The 22,716-nt window shown below is 42.6% G+C and overlaps 1 protein-coding gene across 2 annotated transcripts in view; it reads left to right on the top strand.

The window, feature by feature from the left end:
• SLC30A10 (solute carrier family 30 member 10) overlaps positions 1-21,992 on the top strand; it is a 42,879-nt gene extending 20,887 nt beyond the window's left edge. Inside the window, exons 1-4 of one of the 2 annotated variants that reach the window (XM_017526324.2) lie at positions 6,901-8,651; positions 9,283-9,360; positions 17,854-18,093; positions 20,324-21,992. In XM_017526324.2, the coding sequence (XP_017381813.1) occupies positions 8,012-8,651; positions 9,283-9,360; positions 17,854-18,093; positions 20,324-20,823 (1,458 nt within the window). In that variant the 5' untranslated portion in view covers positions 6,901-8,011 and the 3' untranslated portion in view covers positions 20,824-21,992. Of the gene's footprint in view, positions 1-6,900; positions 8,652-9,282; positions 9,361-17,853; positions 18,094-20,323 lie in introns of those variants that run through there. The other variant, XM_037737707.1, reaches the window with a different exon arrangement.
• The last annotated feature ends 724 nt before the right edge of the window (positions 21,993-22,716 follow it).

Below are 22,716 nucleotides of genomic sequence, written 5' to 3'. Positions count from 1 at the left end.
AGACGGGGTTTCACCATGTTGACCAGGATGGTCTCGATCTCTTGACCTCGTGATCCACCCGCCTCGGCCTCCCAAAGTGCTGGGATTACAGGCTTGAGCCACCGCGCCCGGCCTAGGTTTTTTTTTGTGTGTGTGTCTCTGTCTCCTTCAGTTCTGCTTGATCTTAGTTATTTCTTGTCTTCTGCAAGCTTTTGAATTTGTTTGATCTTGTGCCTCTAGTTTTTTTAATCGTGATGTTAGGGTGTATATTTTAGATCTTTCCTTGCTTCTTTTGTGAGCATTTAGTGCTATAAATTTCCCTCTAGACACTGCTTTAAATGTGTCCCAGAGATTCTGGTATGTTGTGTCTTCATTCTCATTGGTTTTGAAGAACATCTTTATTTCTGCCTTCATTTCATTGTTTATCCAGTTGACATTCAGGAGCAGGTTGTTCAGTTTCCACGTGGGTGTGATTTTGAGTGAATTTCTTAATCCTGAGTTCTAATTTGATTGCACTGTTGTCTGAGAGACTGTTATGATTTTCATTCCTTTGCATTTGTTGAGGAGTGATATACTTCCAATTATGTAGTCAATTTTAGAGTTAGTGCAATGTGGTGCTGAGAAGAATGTATATTCTGTGGATTTGGGGTGGAGGGTTCTTCCAGATCTGAGTTCAAGTCTTGGATATCCTCCTTAATTTTTTGTCTCGTTGATCTGTCTAATGTTGACAGTGGGGTGTTAAAGTCTCCCACGATTATTGCGTGGGAGTCTAAGTCTCTTGGTAGGTCATTAAGAACTTGCTTTATATATCTACGTGCTTCTGTATTGGGTGCATATATATTTAGGATAGTTAGTTCTTCTTGTTGCATTGCTCCTTTTACCATTATGTAATGCCCTTCTTTGTCTCTTTTGAGCTTTGTTAGTTTAAAATCTGTTTTATCAGAGACTAGGATTTCAGAAACTGTAGTCTTTAGCTAAGCAGCAAAATACAAGTGAGGAGAGGGTTCAGCAATGTGCTAAACTTAGCATCAGGGTTCAGTTAATGAAAGAGAAGGGAACATGGATGTGGGGGTAGGCAGTGAGTCATCTGTGGCATACCAGGGTCAGAGATCTGGGGTTTATTTGAAGTAACAGGAGAGCATTTAAGCCAAGGAGTTGCATGAACAGCTACATTTTAAGGATGATCACTCTGATTGCTGTGTGAAGAATGTAGTAGATGAAAAATGGGGAAAAGATTCTTGCAGTAATTCTGGCAACAGATCATGGAGTCTTTTTGAGGCAGTGAGATGAATTCTGATATATTTCAGAAGGTGAGTGAACCGGATTTCTTGATGGTGTGAGTTGGGGAATGAGGGAAAGGCAGGTATTAAGGATTATCTCTGGCTTTTGACTTGATCATCGGGGTTGATGCTGGTGTCATTTACTGTGACTGGGAAGACAAGGAGATGTGTCTGTAATGCCTACTAGATATCCAGATGGAGATGTACAGTAGGCACTGAATTGAGTTTGATGAAACCCAGACTGGAGGTATATATTTGAAAATCAATCCGAATGTAGATCTGAAGCCTTGGGACTCTAAGCATAGATAGATAGGAGTAGTAGACCCAGGAGTAAGTCACGGGATGCTCCAACATCTAATGATTTAGAAGAGAAGGAGGAGAAACTGTCAATGAAATATAAGGAGAACCAGGAGGGTGCGGCATTCAAAAGTCAAATGAGGTGGGTAATTGAAGAAGGAAAGCAAGGTCCTCAGTAACGGTTATCGCTAAGAATTCTATCCAAATAAGGATGGAAAACCAATGGATTTGGGAATCAAAAGGTCATAGATAATATTAAAAAAGTCAGTGGTACGGTGAAGATGGCAGTGGGATTGGAGTGGGTACAAAAGGATGCAATTCAAGAAAGTACAGACTATGCAAACTTTTTCAAGAGTTTTTTTTCTCTGGAGGAGATCAGGGAAATGGAGCAGGAATAGGTCCTCCAGCCCTGGGGAGGAATCAAAGTAAGGGAAAGTCCTTTTTATTATTTTTTAAGGATTAAATTTATATTTCTCATGAGTCTTGAATGTGGAGAAGAGGAGAAAGCCATTCTTAGCACTTTATAATAAAACTAGGTTCTTGACCAACTAGTGGCCAGAAGTGTTGGGTTGCAACTGATAAAAAGCCCAGCATACACTTGCTTAAGAAAAGGGAGAAAATTTACTGGCTCACATAACCAAGTTGGAACCTGAGACTTGAATTCTATTAGAGATTATCACTGCCTCTCAGCTCTTTCTGCTTCCTCTCCTGTTGCAATTTGAAGGGTGCTGGAAAGGAGCAGGGGGAGACATGGGATTACAGGCATCCACAACCACTCTTGTCTAATTTTTAATTTTTAAAATATTTTTAGTAGAGACAGGATTTCACCATGTTGGCCAGTTGGTCTCGAACCTGACCTCAGGTGATCCGTTCGCCTCAGCCCTGCAAAGTGCTGGGATTAGAACTGTGAGCCACCGTGCCTGGCCTATACTTCTCTGCTAATTGCAGAAACTTAAACATGTTTTATCTTATGTCTCCATAAATTTCACTGCTCCTAAGATGGAGCTGTAAACAAATCCTTAAACGTTTATCTTCTCTAAGAGTAATCCTTAGTGAATCCTTTGGTGAAGAAGAATATTCTCCTCTCTCTCTCAACCTGGATTCAAAACACCAGGTGATGGTTATTTCTTGTTAACATTCACTGAGCCTTTCTTATGAACCTGGCACTATCCTAAGCAATTTATATATCTTTTTCTACTTAAGTCTCATTACAACCCCATGAGGTAGATACAAATAGTATCCCTATTTCACAGGTGAGGAAAGAGACGGTTTAGTAAAGAACATGCCCCAGGTTACAAGAGCGGTAGCAACTGAGAAGCAGAGCCCAGATTTAGTTCCAAATCTGACTCAGATTATTAACTGCTGCACTACTCTGCCTTTTACATTTTCTCAAAGTGAGTGCAAAATTAAAATTATTTACAGTCTGGTATCTTCTCAATAAGTAGGTGGTATCCTGTGATATTACGCTCGTGCTCCTACCACTTCCTGGGCTGTTGTTATTAGGAGACATACTCTTTCATTGCAAGAACAAGTGGCATTTTGAAGAAACCATGGAGGTGGTCTTTGGGTGAAGATACTGCAAGCTGATGGGCACAGCTTTGTATTCATATTAGAGCTGCTTCCTTCTAGGTGGGCTGCAAATCACAGCGCTGCTATTTCTTCTCCCTTATGAATATAGCCCATTCGAATTAGTGTTGCTGACTACCTCATTTTTAATCTTTTGCACATCTCATGCCTCTATCATTAAAAAAAAAAAAAGAATGGCTACTCAAGTCAAGAATATCTTAAATTTATTGTATTCCAAAAAACTTGGAGGGTCAATATGCATACTTTCAGAGTACAAAAATTACCTTTGTACAAGCAAAGTGTTATAGATGTACATGTTATATAAACTCACCAGTGAAGAACCGACTTCATCCACAATAAGAATTTGCTGCTTTGGAAAGATGTCCCTTCTCCTCCCTAAAGGCAATGTCATCTCTTGTCAAGTAGAACTAAAAAGAAAAACAGATGCTTTTTCAGTTTCTAAAAAAATAATTGTTAATTTCTGGTCAAATATCAGTATAAAAATAATTTGTAATGTCGTAATCTCTGAATTTATGAATTGCAGTATGTCAAATTTTGCAACAATGCAAAGAGAACTTTAAAAAACCATTTCATTTGTATAGAACAAAAGAAGCATTAAAGGCTGGGCGCGGTGGCTCACACCTATAATCCCAACACTTTGGGAGGCCGAGGTGGGTGGATTACTTGAGGTCAGGAGTTGGAGACCAGCCTGGCCAACATGGTGAAACCTCATCTCTACTAAAAATACAAAAATTAGCTGGGCGTGGTGGTGGGCACCTGTAATCCCAGCTATTCAGAAGGCTGAGGCTGGAGAATTGCTTGAGCCTGGGAGGTGGTCCAAGATCATGCTCATGCTACTTCACTCCAGCCTGGGTGACGGAAAGAAAGAAAGAGAGAGAGAGAGAGAGAGAAAGAGAGAAAGAGAGAGAGAGAGAGAGAGAGAGAGAAAGAAAGAGAGAAAGAGAGAGAGAGAGAGAAAGACGCATTAAAATGATTGAGTTAGTATAATCTGGAAGCAAAGGGTGTAAGCTCTATAGTTGGATTCCTAGTTCATATCTCAAGTCTATTAATCATTTTCAGCTTGTGTGATCTTGGGTAAGTTATACAAAATCTCTGGACTTCAGATTCTGTCCTATAAAATAGTACTTATTTTATGGGGCTGATGAAATGAGATGATGCTTATGAAACCCTCAGCACAGGGCTGGGCAGAGTAAGAGATCAACAAACAAAAGCTATTGAAGCCTCACAATTTGCTGTTAAGTATAAAATGCTGGCCAGGTGTGGTGGCTCACGCTTGTAATCTCAGCACTTTGGGAGGCCAAGGCGGGCAGATCTCTTGAGGCCAGGAGTTCAAGACCAGCCTGGCCAATGTGGTGAAACCTTGTCTCTACTAAAAGTGTAAAAATTAGCCAGGTGTGGTGGTGCACACCTGTAGTTCCAGCTACTCAGGAGGCTGAGGCAGGAGAATCACTTGAACCCCTGGGGCAGAGGTTGTGGTGAGCTGAGATTGGGTCACTGCCCTCCAGCCTGGGTGAGAGAGTGAGACTCCGTCTTTAAAAAAAATAAAAATAAAATGCAGCCTACATTTTTATCAATGAACTTAGATTATATATACTCTCTCTGTGTGTGTGTGTGTGTGGTTTTAGTACAAACATTTTTCTACAGTGCCTTTTGTTGACACAATCTGGCAACACTTACTGTTTCTTTAAGTCAGGAATGGGGCCTGCAGACAGGCTGCCTCCACCACTTCCAGCTCCTCCTGCTTCCTCAGCCACTGGCTTTCTGGTTCTCTCCACTGCACCCCTGGGGCAGTGACACAATGCTTATCTGCCCATGGTTAGGAAAATAATTAGGCAATCTGCTCCAGCGATACATTTCTGCTGATTGCAGGTTTTTCTTTCAGCGGTGAATGACAAAGAAATCCAATTAGCAAGGAATGCTTTAGTTTGTCCAGTTTAGTTCCACAAGGCTTCGCTCACTGATTTTGGCTGTTTTGCTTGTTGTCATGTTAAATGTTTCAGAGGCTTTACGGTTCGAAGACAGTCTAAGCCAGAAGCTGAAACGGGTAAAGTACTCTGATAAATCTCTTTTGTGAATTAGAGTGTGTCATCTTTTGTTCAATAGTAATTCCATCACACGTGCTGTAGTACTAATACTATTGATAACAATAATAGAACATTTATTGAGTGCTTACTGTGTACCAGGCACTGTTTTAAGCATTTTACACATATTAACTCGTTTAATCTTCCCTATACTATTATTATTCCCACTTTACACTAGTGAAAAATTCTGTAGTCTGTATCTTCTTACTTATTCTACATTATTAATTATTTTTATATTAATTTTTTTTTTCAGATGGAGTTTGCTCTTGTTGCCCAGGTTAGAGTGCAATGGTGTGATCTTGGCTCATGGCAACCTCTACCTCCCAGGTTCAAGCGATTCTCCTGCCTCAGCCTCCCGAGTAGCTTGGATTACAGGCATGTGCCACCATGCCCAGCTAATTTTGTATTTTTTAAAGTAGGGATGGGGTTTTGCTATGTTGGTCAGGCTGGACTCGAACTCCTGACCTCAGGTGATCCGCCTGCCTTGGCCTCCCAAAGTGCTGAGATTACAGGCATGAGCCACCACACCTGGACTGTTATATTAATTTTTAGAGAATATTCCCAATGATAAATTTTCTCTAGTTCTCAGGATACAGATATTTTCCTGGAGGTGGGAATGTTTAATAACCCCTCTGAGTTTGGAGGCTTATCTGTCGTAAGGTGAGACCCGTGGATTAAGGATGCTTTACGGGCCTCGGATGATACTGAAAGACAAGGTTATCTTTTACAAGGCTAAGGACAATGAACAGGGCTAGAGGTTAGGATGTTCTGCTCATGGGTTCTGTGGCGGGGGGAGGTGGGGTTGAGACAGGGCCTTGCTATGTCACCCAGGCTGGAGTGCAGTGGCACCATCACAGCTCACTGCAGCCTTGACTTCTTGGGCTAAAGCAATCCTCCCACTTTAGCCTCCTGAATAACTGGGACCGTAGGCACACACGCCTGGCTAATTTTTTTTTTTTTTTTTTTTTTTATAGCTATGGGGTTTCCCTATGTTGCCCAGGCTGATTTCAAACTCCTGGGTTCAAGTGATCTTCCAAAGTGTTGAGATTACAGGTGTAAGCCACCATGCCTGGCCTGTGTATGGTTTTTGTTTGTTTTGTTTTTTGATTAAACATTTTTATTCATTTCCAAGCCAAAACTACGTGTGTATTTTTCAGGAATGGTTAAAGTTCAGGGATTGGGGATGGGGAGGGAGAATAGAGATGACCAGAGTTCACCTTCAAATCCTCTGTGGGATGAGATAATGAGATAACAAAAGAAACCAACAAAGAAACCTAGGAGCCAGGCCTCCCAAACCTCCACTGCTGGAAGAGACCAGCAGCAGATGCCCTTCCTCAAGGGTCCCTTCCTCAGCCTCTTCCAGAGTCCTGGAGGCAGTTCCCTTCTGGATAACTTTTATTTGGAATACAGCCTGTTGTCAATAGAAGAGCCTTGGCCAGGCACGATGGCTCACACTTGTAATCCCAGCACTTTGGGAGGCTGAGTTGGGCGGATCATTTGAGGTCTAGGAGTTCGAGACCAGCCTCGCCAACATGGTGAAACCCTGTCTCTACTAAAAATACAAAAAATTACCTGGGCATGGTGGCAGATGCCTGTATTCCCAGCTACTCTGGAAGCTGAGGCAGGAGAATCACTTGAACCCAGGAGGCGGAGGTTGCAGTGAGCTGAGATTGTGCCACTGCACTCCAGCCTGGGCAACAAGAGCGAGACTCTGTCTCAAAAAAAAAAAAAAAAATCGTTATTTGGAATAAACCTTCATGTACTATCAGGTCTTGCTGTCAGGGACACATGGGGCTGAGTAGAATATTTTCTTCAATGGAGAATGAGACAAGTACACAGAGGAGGTCAGCCGTGGCTTCTTTAGTGGCCAAGGGACTTGTGTGTATCACAGGGTAGAGCAGCCTTCAGTGCTGGGTGGGAGCGCATGCTTGCAGAAGTGGGGTCTATACTCTCCTGAGGGCTGCCTGCGATTCACTCAAGGAAGGAGGCCTTGACAGCGAAGATCCTGAAGGGACGCTCCTGTGCCATGAGGGGGTGATAGGAATCATCTTGCACCCTTTATGATGGGTGTGAGGAACAAGAGAGGATTAAATAGCTTTATCCCGAGGTTAGGGGAATGAAGCTGGAGGGCTGAATGAGGGATGAAATGAATCACGAAATGAAAAGCAGGAAGCATCTTCAAGGGCAGGGTTGCCCCAAACCTGTGCTTCGGGACCTTGCACCTGGTTAATATGGAATCTGCCCTGCAAGGTGCCTTTGGGCACGTACTCGAAGGTGTCCACGTCCACCGCAGCGAACACACCCCACAGCAGCCAAGGCCCTTATCAATGAGTCAGCAGGACGCTGGCGACCCGGAGGGCCCGCAGACGAGGGTGTCTGGGTGAATCCCACCTTTGCGCGGGGAGGGGGTCTGTGAAGATTGACATCCAGACACGCCCCCTCTCCTCCACAGCGCCCCTCTCTGCACAGTCCTGTCCCAGAAGCAGAGACATCGGCTCGTGGCCACCTGCCAAGTTAGGCCCAGGCCGCGAGGGAGGGGAAAGGAGCCGCGGGAGGCGGCGCACGGGCTGTTCAGATACTGCCGCCGCCACTCCTTTAGACTCTGGACGTGCGGGGACTGGCTGGGCTCGGCCTCGCGTTATAAAAAGCGGCGGGGCCGGGCCGGCGAGACAGCCCAGGAGGCGGGTACCGGGCCTCGCGGACCCGCGCGGCGCCCCCACCTGTGGCTGCGCTCGGGGCGGGCTGTGCTTCCCGGGGCGGCGCCCGGTGGCAGCGGCCAGTGGCGAGATGGGCCGCTACTCGGGCAAGACGTGCCGGCTGCTCTTCATGCTGGTGCTCACCGTCGCCTTCTTCGTGGCGGAGCTGGTCTCCGGCTACCTGGGCAACTCCATCGCGCTGCTCTCCGACTCCTTCAACATGCTGTCCGACCTGATCTCGCTGTGCGTGGGCCTGAGCGCCGGCTACATCGCCCGGCGCCCCACTGGGGGCTTCCACGCCACCTACGGCTACGCCCGCGCCGAGGTGGTGGGCGCGCTGAGCAACGCCGTCTTCCTTACCGCGCTCTGCTTCACCATCTTCGTGGAGGCGGTGCTGCGCCTGGCCCGGCCCGAGCGCATCGATGACCCCGAGCTGGTGCTCATCGTCGGCGCCCTGGGGCTGTTGGTGAACGTGGTGGGGCTGCTCATCTTCCAGGACTGCGCCGCCTGGTTCTCGTGCTGCAGGCGGGGCCGCGGTCGCCGCCTGCAGAAGCGTCAGCAGCTGGCGGAGGACTGCGCTCCCGGTGCTTTCGGGGGACCCCAGGGCCCGGAGGACCCGCGGCGCGCATCGGCCCCGACAGCCCCCGGCTTCGACTCGGCCGTAACCCTTCGGGGGACCTCGGTGGAAAGAAAGCAGGAGAAGGGGGCGACCGTGTTCTCAAACGTAGCAGGTGCCTTTCGGTTGCATCCTCTGGACCGCTTGGCCCGTCCTTCCTCCTCCCACTTGGTCCCTTTCCCTTTCTTCTCACCCCACGCCCTCTTTTTCTTCGGCATGCTTTTTTTTTTTTTTTTTTTTTTTTTTTTTTTTTTTTTTTTTTTTTAAATTAACGTATTCTCTATCCTTTCTTTTTTCTCCTGGATCCTCGGGTAGCCCTAGTCTCTTTTCCCTTCCCCTATTCTCTCTATAAAAGTATTGATTTTCTTTGAAATCAGTCATTATTGGGCAACAGGCGGCACTCTCCAACCCCTCCTCCGCTCATTAGTTGCTATCTGAATTTTGTTTTTCTCCCTTTCTCCTTGCGCACCTGTTTATCCTTTTGGGTGTTACGGGCTTGGGGGCTGCAGGTGGGCTCCCATTTGCCCTCTTTTTGTTTTAACTTGAAAGGATGTCTGAATGAAGTCCAAAGGTGTATCACAAGGCTATTTCAAGGCCAAATGTACTGTTCTGAGCTGTGTGTGTGCAGAGGAAGGGTCTCCCTTAAGCTAGTAGGAATTTGAATTAACAAAACTTTATTTTGAGTCCATTGGTTTTTTTTGTTTGTAGAACTTATACACAACACAAGGTTTCTTCTTTGAATGCAGGTGATTCCTTCAACACCCAGAATGAGCCAGAAGAGATGATGAAAAAAGAGAAAAAGTCTGAAGCTCTGAATATCAGAGGTAGGATTGACTTTGGGCCTATTTGAAATCGGTTTCTATGACACATATGGACTGTGCTGTAAATTTCTCTTTGACTTTTAATAAGGTAAAGGTGTGTTTGAAAGTAGGCCAGTTACATGCATAGACTATGACCTGACTCTCTTTTGTAATCACTGCATTGATCCTGGGGAGAAGCTGGTTGCTAATGATTTATCTTAGCTCCACTTAGACCCATGCTAATACTGCCTGCTCCAGAACTGCACATATCAACGTTATTTACTACTTTACTTGGTTTTACTAGTCCATAGATATTGCTAACAAATAATGAAGCCTATTTTAATTGAATATGCTTTTGATAAAGGTAGGAAAAGAGTAGGCGAGCTGCTATCCAAGGTTGTGCCCTATCTGGCATTGTTGAATGACCCTGTTGCATCAATTATTTCTGCCAGAAATCTGCCTTTGTGAAGGGACTGTTGGCTCACTAAAACCTCCACTCCCAGGACCAAAGGGAGTGTTCTGGCGAGGCCCATGGCAGGCACCTAACTAGCATTCTTCTCATTATGCGGTCAATGTCAGAAGCACTGGACTAAGGTCAGCCCAGGGCTTTTTGAGATGTGTTTCTCGCTGGACACCATTGTATCCAACATCTCTCCTTTCCAACTTCTTTGGCGCAGATTTTGCTTCAGAGTAATTCCAGAAGGGGTTAATCCCCAATCTTGATTTTGAGAATTCCAACAAGGATTAAGCAACCCTCTACTTTCCTGTGGTTTGGGGAAAGCCTGTAAGTGTGGTTTAGATAGAAATAATATAATGAAAAATTAATAATTCAGGAGATATCTTCACTTTGAGTGTCTCACATCTGTTTTAAAAAGTAATTTTCAGAATGAACCAATAGGGAAAATCCAGAAGATAACAATAATGTATGAGCTCCTAAAAATTTCTGAATTAACCAAATTTAAATGCAACAGGGAAATTTGCTCTCCAAAAGAGCTTAGTAGTAAGCTTTTAAAAGAAAATCTGTAATAAAAAATCATCATCATTTATCTTTCTTTTATATGGTTCAGTTTAAAAATATATACATTGGGGCCACGCTTGGTGGCTCACACCTATAATCCTAGCACTTTGGGAGGCTGAGGTGGGCGGGTCACCTGAGGTCAGGAGTTGGAGACCAGCCTGGCGAAGCCCCATCTCTACTAAGAAGACAAAAACTAGCCAGGTGTGACTGGGGGGTCCTGTAATCCCAGATCCTAGGGAGGCTGAGGCAGGAGAATTTCTTGAACCCGGGAGGTGGAGGTTGCAGTGAGCTGAGATCATGCCACTGCACTGCAGCCTGGGAGACTGAGTGAGACTCTGTTATATATATAATTGAGACAGAGTCTCACTCAGTCTCCCAGGTTGCAGTTCAGTGGAACAATATATATACATACATATACGCATAAGTTTTAAGGTGGAGTTCACCATCAGAGACTTTAACTTTTCCAAACATGTTCTGTTACGTATCCTCATTCTTTTTTTCTTCTTCTTTGAGATGGAGTCCTGCTCTGTCTCCCAGGCTGTAGTACAGTGGCGCAATCTCTGCTCACTGCAACCTCCACCTTCCAGGTTCAAGTGATTCTCATGCCTCAGTCTCCCGAGTAGCTGGGATTAGAGGTGTGCGCCACCACGCCTGGATGATTTTTGTATTTTTAGCAGAAACGAGATTTCACCATGTTGGCCAGGCTGGTCTTGAACTCCTGACCTCAGGCAATCTGCCTACCTTGGCCTCCCATAGCACTGGGATTACAGGCCTGAGCCACTGCACCCAGCCAAGTATCCTCATCCTTACATTACAATGTTGAGAAAGAGAATACGTAGGTGGAATGAAACAAAGAAGAATGAAGAGTAGGTCCTCATAGATATGGTGATCTTGTTTGAGAAACTTGTATGATCTTGACAAATTTTAGTCCAAAGCTATTGAAGTTTCTTGGTAGAAAAACGTCAGTAGTAGAATGCCTTGCTGTACCTGGCTGGGCCCTTGGTTTTCAGGTACAGGTATTGATCGACTTACGACCTATGCAACTTACGACCATTCGACTTTACGACCACAATCGCTAGCCACGACTGCTCCGCGTCTGGCAGCGCAAACGTTGCCCAGCTGGGCGTACAACAGTGTGGACCAGCTTCCGGCAGCACTACCATCTCCGCGTGCATATAGCCTACTCAACTTACGACCAAATCGTGTTACGACCGGTCTGTCGGAACCAATCGTGGTCATAAGTCGAGCACTAGCTGTACTGACACCAGTGCATCTCTAGCTTCTGATAGATATGAATGGTGCAGTGGCTGAAAGACTGGGATTTGGCTTAAACTGCCTGAGTGTGAATCATGGCTCTGCCGCTTAAGAACCATGTGACTTTGGGCAAGTTATTAAACTCCTCTAAGCCTCCAATCCCCTCATCTTTAAAATGAGGATAATAACAGTACTCACCTTATGGAATTGCTTTGAAATAAGTGAAATCTATAGAGTTTAGGCTTATAGTAGGAAAACTGGCTGATGTTTTGATTGAGTACAGACTTTGTCCCTGGTACCATTCATGAATGAGTCAACGTGGTAATCACACAATCTTACTGAGTGCATACAATTGTTGTTCAGGTAGTGGGTGGAATTGCGAGGCTCAAACCCACAGTGCTTCCATGTTAGTTGAGATCATTCCTGTTGCTTTTGATGAGGACCTGTGCTGTGGCTGATCAGAGCCTTTCCATATTTCCGGCTAAGTGTGAGACTGGCCTCCCCTTTGGTGCTGTGTCCTTATCTTGGAGACATAATTCACGGAAAGATCATAGAATGCTAGACTTGGAAAGACCTTAGGGAAAATGGACTTCAAACTTTTACTTCACAGATGAGGAAGCAGGGTACAGAGTTTAATGACTCCCCCAAGTCACCCCAGCTCATAGAAAAGACAAGGCTAGAATCCTGGACCCTTACATCACATTTCTGGCCCTTTCCATGATCACACATTGCCTCTAGACTCCAGGGAGAGATGACTTGCTTCTCTAGTACACAGTCACTGATTGGTTATATTTCTAACATTTAAGCAACTGCTTTAGAAAGTAGGACTATGTCCCGCTCTCCAGATCTGCAGAGGAAATGGGGATCTCTGCAAACAAAAAAACGATTTCTTCATTTTCTTTACTGTTTCTTTTATTCCAATGGGAATAGGAAAATGAGCTTTTTGGTTTTTTTTTCTTTTTTTTTTTTTTTTTTTTTTTTTTTTTTTTTTTTTTTTTTTTTTTTTTTTTTTTTTTTTTTTTGAGTGATGAAGTCTTGCTCTGTAGCCCAGGCTGGAGGGCAGTGGCATGATCTTGGCTCACTGCAACCTCCACCTCCCAGGTTTAAGTGATTCTTCTGCTTCAGCCTGCAGAGAAGCTGGGATTACAGGCATATGCCACTGTACCTGGCTAATTTTTCGTATTTTTGGTAGAGAAGAGGTTTCACCATGTTGGCCAGGCTGGTGTTGAACTCCCGACCTCAGGTAATCCCCCCATCTCAGCCTCCCAAATTATTAGGATCACAGGTGTGAGCCACTGTACCTGCCCAAAAAATGAATTCTAAGCAACACACTCTGTCTTCTACTGTAAAGTATGATAAAAACAATCCTCTTAATTCTTATCAATGTGCTTTGTAGTGGTCAGTTTTATTTAATAGGATCTAACATGATACATTAAAGATGTAACAATATGTCAGAAAGACAATTAGCTTTTTAAAGTTTGGTATAAACATAAATAGACAAATAGCCATCTTGACAACCCTTGAAAAGAAATCCCCTTTGATGAGATGTTTCTTTGCAATTGTTGATTTTTCATCTCATCTTTTCATTACCATTTGCCCAGTACAGATGCACTATTTAGTCATTCAACAAATTCAACAGCACCGATGGCTTTCCTAAGTTCTGGGACACACCAAATTTCAACTTGTGTCCAATTGCCAGTTTATGTTACATGCCAGCTTTTGGGGGGTTTCGTTTTAATCTAAAGGCAGCAAGTGAGGGCCAAGTACAGAGGTTTCCTGCCTTTGCAAAGCTACCTTGAGAGCATTATGACTAATCAGGTGATTGAGTTGTCTGCTAGGTGGTGATCTTTGTGTGTCTCAGGTAATGCTGCCAGATTTATCTTTCTGAATCATAGATGTGATCACATCAGAGTCTGATCAAAGCCTTTACTTCATCCAGGATATAGTCTCACACTGCTGACATTCAAGAGCTTGCTGTTTTGGTGCCAATATTCCTTTCTAGACGTTTCTGCCCTTCCCTTCACTCCTTCATGGCCTCACCTCCACCACCAGCTCTTTACTCTCTCTCTGCATACCCACCAACATTTAATGTACAACTGTAGAGAGGTGAGAAGCCCTTAGACCCCGTGGTCAGGCAGATCTGGTTTGAGTTCGGCCTCTCTCTTTTCCTAGCAAGGTGACCTGGGGCAAGGAACTTAATCTCCTTGAGGTTCAGTCCCCTCATCTATACAATGGAAATAATAAGACCAACATCACCGTGTTGTGCTGATCACATGGGTGGTTAGAACAGCACAGAGGACCCACTCAACTAATGGTGCCTGTTATCATCGTCACCACCTCTTGGTCATTCTCAGAGGGTTTTCAGACATTTTAAAACATACTCTTCAGAACTAGCCTCTAAGGGAAGTGAGGCAGTTACTATTACTACCCCATTTCACAGATGAGAATCTTGCTCCTCAGAGAGGTTGACTTCAATAAGGTCCATGGCTCATAGCAGCAGCGTCAGGGTCTGTGAGTCTAAATTTAGCGATCAGCCCAAATGTTGCCCCACGAGCACGTCTCCATCTGCAGTTTCCCATGAGGCTCCTGCGAGGTGTTCCTGTCTGCAATGCCTTCTCCTCTGGTTGCCTGTTGAAGTCTGCCTCCTCTCCAGAGTCCTGCCTAAATTACCTACCTCTCAACAAGACTTTCCTGAGATTTCTCATCACAGGAGACTCTTTTCCTCCCCAAGGAGGTTATCAATGTCTTTATTTCAGCATCTTCTACTTTGAGAGGCTGAGGCAAGAGGATTACTTGATGCTGGGAGTTTGACACCAGCCTGGGCAAAAGAGCAAACCCCTGTCCCTGTAAAAAAAAAAAAAGTAAAAAAGTTAAAAAATTTTTTTAAAAAGTAAAAAAATTAGCTGGTGCAGTGGCACACACCTGTAGTCCTAACTACTTGGGAGGCTGAGGTGGGAGAATCATTTGAGCCCTGGAGTTTGAAGTTAGAGTGAGCTATGATTATGCCACTGTACTCCAGCCTGGGTGACAGAGGGAAACCCCATCTCTCTCCTCTCTCTCTCTCTCTCTCTCTCTCTCTTTCTCGGTCTCACACACACACACACACACATACACACACACATGCACACAGAATTTTGCCACTGCACTGTAGTTAATGATCATAACCATGCCTTCTTCCTCTTTGCATGGGCGGTGAGAAGATACATTGCATTATGAAATCTCAAGAACTGAGTGAGATGCTGGTTTAAACAGTTTTTCAGACTGAAAGCCATGACAATTTGGGCCCTAGAATTAGTTTAGTAGAAAATTAATTATAATAGAATGAAATAGAATAGATAATAGTAAGAAATCATATATAAGGGTGAGTTTTGCTTTCCCACAAATTATTTGTTTCAATTTGTATCTATGTCTATGCTAGGATGCAAAACATAATTCTTACTGTGGATTATGGGAAAAACGAGTTTGAAAGTTACTATTTTTATGTAATTCTTGGGGACTAATAGTGGGATTTCTCAGAAGGAAAAGCTGAATTTGGAGTTTAGAACTTACACGAGGCAGGATGCACAGTAGATCCCTGGACCGGCTACCCGGATTGATAATCCCAGTTAACACTGTTTAGTTGTGTGATTTTGGACAAGTTACTTAGGTATTCTGTGCCTCCATTTCCTCATTTGGAAAATGAAGAGAGTACCAACCAGAAATACTCAGAAGGGTCCGATTCCAATTTTCAAGAGTTTATTCAAGTGAAAAGCTGGGAATGGCCATTCCAGGGTTCATCATTCCAGAGAAATGGGGATAGGGTTCCAAAGTTAAAAGCTAAATTCTTGCTTATATAAGGAGAAGAACAAGAAATTTAACAGGGTTGTAACATTTTCTATACAAGACTGGTTTACAAGTCAGAAAAATTAATTAGTTAGAATTTGTTTTCCATGTGGCTTGTTCTCTTTATAGCTGTTTTTCATTTCCTTTCCAACTTAAAAGAGTGTATTTAACATTCCATATTAAAGGACTGTGATAGCCATGATGTCATGTATGAGAAGGTAAGAGGGAGAATGAAAATCAACAATAAGTGAAAAGGGGGTCTTCCCTGGGGCTCTTTGCCATTCACAACATTTTACAGAGCAATGCAGGTAAGGAAAAAGATTTAATTCAGACATGCAAAAGCTTACAGCTGCCTGTCACGTAGCTCAGGCCCTGTAATTCACATTCCTTGAAGGCTCAAAATACTTTTGAGTTCCAACAGCTTAGCTTTTGCATTACTTATTTTCACTTTACAGTCCTAATGAGGACTTAATGTGTAAATATATGTAACATGCTTACAGCAATGCCCGGAGCATATGCGTTTGTTAGCATAATAATAACAATGGTTGTTACTATTAAAGACAAGAGTTAACTGTATGTCATGGGAGTTATGATGATCAACCAGAAGCTCCTGTTTTATTGAATGCCTACATTGCTATTACGGCATTATGGCATTGCTATTACGGAGGAAATGGATCTAACATGGATGAGACAATCAGAGAATAACAGACTGTGTCAGGCAGTAAAAATGACATCACTTGTGCACAGGAAATATTAGGCTTTCATATATATATTTTTTTCTCTTTTTTCCCCCTTATCTCAAAAGATATAAAGGCTTTCATATTTTTATGGTAACGTTTTGTACTGTCCTGAAGAAATTTAAAGCTTGGATCTTTAACTCCTTATAGAGGAACAAAGTACATAGAACATTTCTTGGGAAAGTTTTGTTTCCCTCCTGTGGTTCAGTACAGGGATTGGGAAGTTAAAAGCTCCTTTGGGTGTCAGATGTTATGAGAAAGAGGCACAGCATTAGAACATGGGAATGTTAATGTATATATTGAATCAGGATCTCATAAGTAAACACTCAGCCAAAAGGAAATATGGGAATTCTTTTTATTCCTGTATTTTTTGGGAAAAATTTGACTCAATTGCTTCAAATTACATTTAGTGTTCACAGAATGCCATTTTCTTTATGATGTTATTTAGAATTGTGGAGGTGTTGCCAAGAGGAGGAATTAGCCCAATTAAAGCACCTTCCAAATGAGACTGTCTTAGCTGTGAGTTGTGAATCTTAGCCATGAGTAAGTTGTTAGTATTTGGATTATTATTCATTCTGCTGCATAAGTCTGTGGAATACACAGAGAGACAAAGCAGACCCCTCTTAATATACGTGCTTTCTCCTAGAGCAGTGCTTTGGAAACTTGTGTGTGCATTCCAATCACCTGGGCATCTTTTTAAAATGCAGGTTCAGATTCTACAGATCTGAGGTGGGGCCTGAGAATCGGCATTCCTAACAAGTTCCTAGGTGATGCTGATGCTGCTGGTTTGCAAGCTATACTTTGAATTGCAATATTCTAATGTTGCTTTCTGTAAAAACAAACAAACCAACCCCACAAAAACCAAAACCCAAAACTCTGTGTTTTATGATTTTTCCGACCAAATTTTCACCTAATTTACTTACTAATCCCAGTTTAATCCTTGCCTAACAATTGGGTACTCAAATCTTTGCTGAGGAATGCATACGTTCTATATTATAGTCAGTATCTTTAGAAACAATTCCCTAATTAAAGGCACCTACAATTTTTAGTATTATCTGTAGAATTTTAATTTTATTTTGTTATAAATGGCTCTTTCTGCAATGAAAATGTTTCTGGAGTCCCTGTTCTTGGGCACCTCTTAAACGAAATGCTGTTTAAATGACCACAGGCTAAATAAAAAGTAGGTAAATGCTTACAGGGAAAAAGGAAGGAGGATCAAGGTAGAAAAGAGACAAATTTTTTTAAACACTCTTTAATATAACTTGTTCACAATCCCCTTAAAAATGTTTAAAACAATGTAAAGCACAGATACTTGTCGTAAAGAAAAAGAAATCATTTGCACAGCCTCTGTTTTCTAGCTTGGTGCCCTTTGATGGGTGGTGGGTGGTAGCGGTGTGGCCCTGTGAGACGGCGCAGTCACTCTTCCTGCAGGCAACTGTGAGCTCACAATCCCCCTAAGCTGTTGCTCTTCCAAGGTACTCTGAATCCTGAGGTGGTGACCTGGGGTTTTGTTTCCTAAGAGTAGTTGCCATTATTTTGATTCATCCTACTGTTCTAACCAAAACCAAAACCAAAAAACTCCAGATGGTAACAGATATTCATATACTTGGAAATCCAAGTCAGTAAGTGTCACATGGCTTCCAGATTTGCCTCCGTGCTGCAGTAGTCTTTCTTTCTTCCTGGCAGGTGTACTTTTGCATGTGATGGGAGATGCCCTGGGGTCCGTGGTTGTGGTCATCACAGCCATCATATTCTATGTGCTTCCCCTGAGGAGTGAGGACCCGTGTAACTGGCAGTGTTACATTGATCCCAGCCTGACTGTCCTCATGGTCATCATCATTTTGTCATCTGCCTTCCCGCTCATCAAGGAGACCGGTGCCATTCTGCTGCAGATGGTCCCCAAAGGAGTCAACATGGAAGAGCTGAGTAAGTAGACTGAATTGTGATCCAGAACCACGCTCAATTTAATGTTATCAGGCCAAAGGACGAAGATTATTTAAGAGCAGTGCTTGCTTCATGTATTCTGAAACATCTTAAATCACCAAGCGGTAGAGACATCCATCATATGTTTTATAGCCTATTAAGATGACTCAACTCCAAGTACCAAAGGTCCTTTGCAACTGTGATTCTCTGACTCCGCTGTAAATTTTTAAGAATGCAGTGCCTGGATAATACCTGTTTCTGGGCAATTTACTTTCATGTCAAAGTTTTATTTTAATTCAAATAAGGCCATTTCTGCCAAGTACCCTATTTTATTCTCCTTATTCTAAAAGCACAATCATTCATATTCTAGACCCTGCTTTCTAGTTAATGTGGACATGCAAGTCCCTGTGTCTCTCACAACACTGCCCAGTGCTTCAGGCAGAGCAGGCATGGGAGAGGGAAGGAGACAGAGGAGCAGACATATAGCATTGCCTTTGCCTTCCCAGGAGCTAGTTCGTTTCCCCATTGAGGGAATAAGATAAACATATACAAAGAAATTTGTGATATATACTGGCTACGTTTTTAATAAAGTAATATATTTAAAAATAGTGATTTTTAAAAATAGAGGGCTAGTTGCTTGTAGTCTCACCACTTTGGGAGGCTGAAGTGGAAGGATTGCATGAGGCCAGGAGTTCAAGAGCAGCGTGGGCAACACAGTGAGACCTCATTTTTACAAAAATAAAAATATCAGTTTTATAAATAAATAGAAAAGTAAAGGTTATAGGGCGTGGCTGTGGTCCCAGCTACTCGGTAGTCTGAGATGAGAGGATCACTGGAGCCCAGGAGTGTGAGGCTACAGTGAGCCATAAACATGCCACTGTACCCCAGCCTGGGAGACAGGACAGTCTCTACAAAAACAAAAAACCCCACAGCATAGTAATAACAATAGCGCTATTTTCATAGCATTTATTGCATGCTAGGAAGGTAAGTGTTGTAAGTGCTTTACGTATAATAATGCATTTTCATCCTTAAAATAATACGAAAGGCACTATTATCATTTCTATTACACAGATAAGGAATCTGAGGCACAGAGAGGTTAGGTAATTGTTTAAGATCATGCAGTTAGTAAATGTCTAAACTAGGATTCAGACTAGCTGACTGCAGAGCCTTTGCTCAAATCTGTATTGAATACCATCTCTCTAAATACGTATTCATTTTGGAAAGTATAGAAAATACAGAGGAGCCTAAATAAGAAAGTAGAAATCTCTCTTAATTTGACAGTGGAAATTACCATTGTTAATATTTTTCTATATGTAGTGTAAAAAGAAAGATCCTGCCATATACACAGTTTAGCAATTTGCTTCTTCACTTAAAAATACCTTATGTACATTTTCTCATATCCTTAAATATGCAACTTACTTTTAAACAACTGTATCCTATTCCATTACATAATTGTTTTAACTATTTCCTTGTTGGGTCCATCTTTTTCATGAATACAAAGAGCATTGTCCAAACCATTCTTGTACATAAATATTTGGTTATTTCCTTTAGGTTAAACTCTTAGTAGTAGAATTGCTAGTAAAGGTTTTTTTTGTTTTTTTTTTTAATCCATGTTGCCAAATCATCCCTTTTAAGAAAAGGCAGATAAGGCACGGTGGCTCACACCTGTAATCCCAGCACTTTGAGAGGCCGAGGTGGGCAGATCACAAGGTCAGGAGTTCGAGACCAGCCTGACCAACATGGTGAAAACCCGTCTCTCCTAAAATACAAAAATTAGCCAGGTGTGGTGGCATGTGCCTGTAATCCCAGCCACTCAGGAGGCTGAGGCAGGAGAATCGCTTGAACCTGGGAGGTGGAGGTTGTGGTGAGCTGAGACTATGCCACTGCACTCCAGCCTGGGGGACAGAGCAAGACTTCATCTAAAAAAAACAAAAAGCATTGCACTTTATATGACTATGAGAAGTTCGTTCAAGTGTCCATTCCCTTGTATACTCAGCAACCCTGGGGACTTTTTTCTTGTCTTTAGACTTCTTTTCTTAAATGACTTTGTATGGGCTAACGATGTGTGAAGAAAGGTTAAGGGCAAATGTACCCACAGAGGTACAACTATTTTGTTCTTCCTGCTGTTCTTAATAAGTATGCAGCCATTTTGGTGAGAATACTTAAAGGAATCATATCCCTCCTGTAGCTCCTTGTCTCAAATGCGGCTTTTGTTTGCTCTTCTCTGTTATAGTGAGTAAACTCTCTGCTGTGCCTGGAATTAGCAGTGTACATGAAGTACACATCTGGGAACTTGTAAGTGGAAAGATTATTGCCACCCTGCATATCAAGTATCCTAAGGACAGGGGATATCAAGATGCTAGCACTAAAATTCGAGAAATCTTCCACAGTGCGGGAATCCACAATGTCACCATCCAGTTTGAAAATGTGGACTTGAAGGAACCCCTGGAGCAGAAGGACGCACTGTGGCTGTGCAACTCACCCTGCGTCTCCAAGGGCTGTGCGAAGCAGCTGTGTTGTCCCCCTGGGGCACTGCCTCTGGCCCATGTCAATGGCTGTGCTGAGCACAATGGCGGGCCCTCTCTAGACACATATGGAAGTGACGGCCTCTGTAGAAGAGACACAGTGGAAGTGGCTATTGAAGTGTCTTTGGACAGCTGTCTGAGTGACCACAGACAAACTCTTAACAAAACTCAGGAGGACCAATGTCATGTCAACAGCACGCACTTTTAATCTGGTACCCACATAATCAGACTGTATAGACAAGGCACTTTGGAACCACCAGCGTGGCTCATAAGAAAAGCTTTGTGGGTTGTAGGCTCAGACCAGACTTGCAGTGTGCATGCTCTGTGTTCACTAGGGGTTGGCTGTTTGGAATTTTAGTTAAACATGTCTGTGAATTTTATGTAACTGGTAACCCCTTTCTATTCCCCTGGGCGTCTCATGCTGCTCTTTGACTGTTTCAGCTTGAACATGCGTTTTTCTAAAGCAGACTGCACTAGTGTATATATCAGGGATATTCAAGACTGGGCCTGGGACTCAATAACTGCGGATACAGTGTTCAAAGAAGTTCTTGTTTCTAAACTGATTAGAACTTCTAGCTGATGCTCAGGTGAGATCACAGCTTAAATACATTGAAAAAACTAAAGGACCACAATAGCTGTATTTTCCCCATTCCCCTTAATGATCATAAAAGAGGCAAGTTAGGTATTTCTGGCACTAAAGAAATATCTTTTTCCTTTGATTCATTTTTGAATAAATATAAAATGAATAACTCTTAAGGTAGAAAATATTCTCAGAACATTCTGTAAGAGGTAAAGGTTAGTAGGGTTTTTTTGGTCCATCTCTACATTTTGTGAGGTGAGAGAAAACTAGTGTTTACTTTCTGCTGTGAACTGAACCGCAGCTATAGGATGTTTCAAATGTTTAAATGTATAATACATCTTCTTCACGTGGAAGTGAGGGGCTATTTCAGCTTCCTCAAGTATGATACAGATACTCATATGCTGTCTTTCAGAGTCAGCACAGTTGGGGCTGTTTTCATTTAGTGCTTTCATAATGATTTACTTATTTTTCCAAATTTCCTTTGACTTTTCTTTCATATGATCTCATTGATCTATGCAGCATTTACCAGAAAAGAGTATTCCTGGGATAGCAGAATGCATAACATTGAGTATTAATTTTTGTCAAATAAATAAGCTAGACTGCCTTCTCTTTAATCAGACATATTTTAAAGTATTTATTATAGTTGTCAACTAGTGACTCAATGGAAAAGTTGATGTCCAAAGGAGAAATGAGAATTAGCTTACTTGCTGCCTTTAATGTGCTTTTGAGGAACTTAAAATTTTCTTTTATGTCTCTGATCCATATTACCAAGTTCAAATAAAATTTTTATAATTGGATTCAGACCCATAACCAAACTATACTGGTAGTAGAGAAGCATCTGTCATGTATTTAACACATTGTTCAGACATCAGTATTTAAATCGGAAGTCTCACAGGTATGAGAAAATGGGAGGTGCCTCACTAGACAACTAGTATTGTCTTCAGTAGATTGCAAGATTGTCTGAAAATCACCATCTCTTAGTGTATAAAGTCCTGTTTAGAATCTGCACAGGATTTATCAGAGGTGCTGGGTTGATAATGAAGACAGCATCCATGATTTTTCAGAACAAACATCGTATTTAAACAATTTATCTTAGTCCTAAATTTGAAGGCTGAAATAAATAAACAGCTATGATCAGTAGGATAGAATATTTTTGTAGAAACAGGGTCTCACTATGTTGCCCAGGCTGGCCTTGAACGCCTAGCCTCAAGTGATTCTCCTGTCTCGGTCTCCCAAAGCCCTGGGAGAACAGGCATGAGCCACTGCACCTGGCCAGGAAATTCTTTATTCCTTGAAAATGTATTATCTGGGTTTAAACTGGCTGTGAATTAGGTAAATAGAAAAATGCCTAAAAATGTTTTTATTTCTAGGAGCTTATTGGGCTAGGTTATATGCACTTTATAAGCTCAAAGGGGTTAATAAGTAAGACATTTATCTTTTTAGTATTAAAAGTGTGGCCTGTACTCACGCAAAACAGTGAAACCTCTAAGAAACTCAGCATGGAGATAAGTGGGCCAGATT

Source organism: Cebus imitator, unplaced genomic scaffold, assembly GCF_001604975.1.
Source record: "Cebus imitator isolate Cc_AM_T3 unplaced genomic scaffold, Cebus_imitator-1.0 Scaffold42, whole genome shotgun sequence".
NCBI lineage: Eukaryota > Metazoa > Chordata > Mammalia > Primates > Cebidae > Cebus > Cebus imitator.
This window is presented reverse-complemented; position numbering and strand designations above follow the sequence as displayed.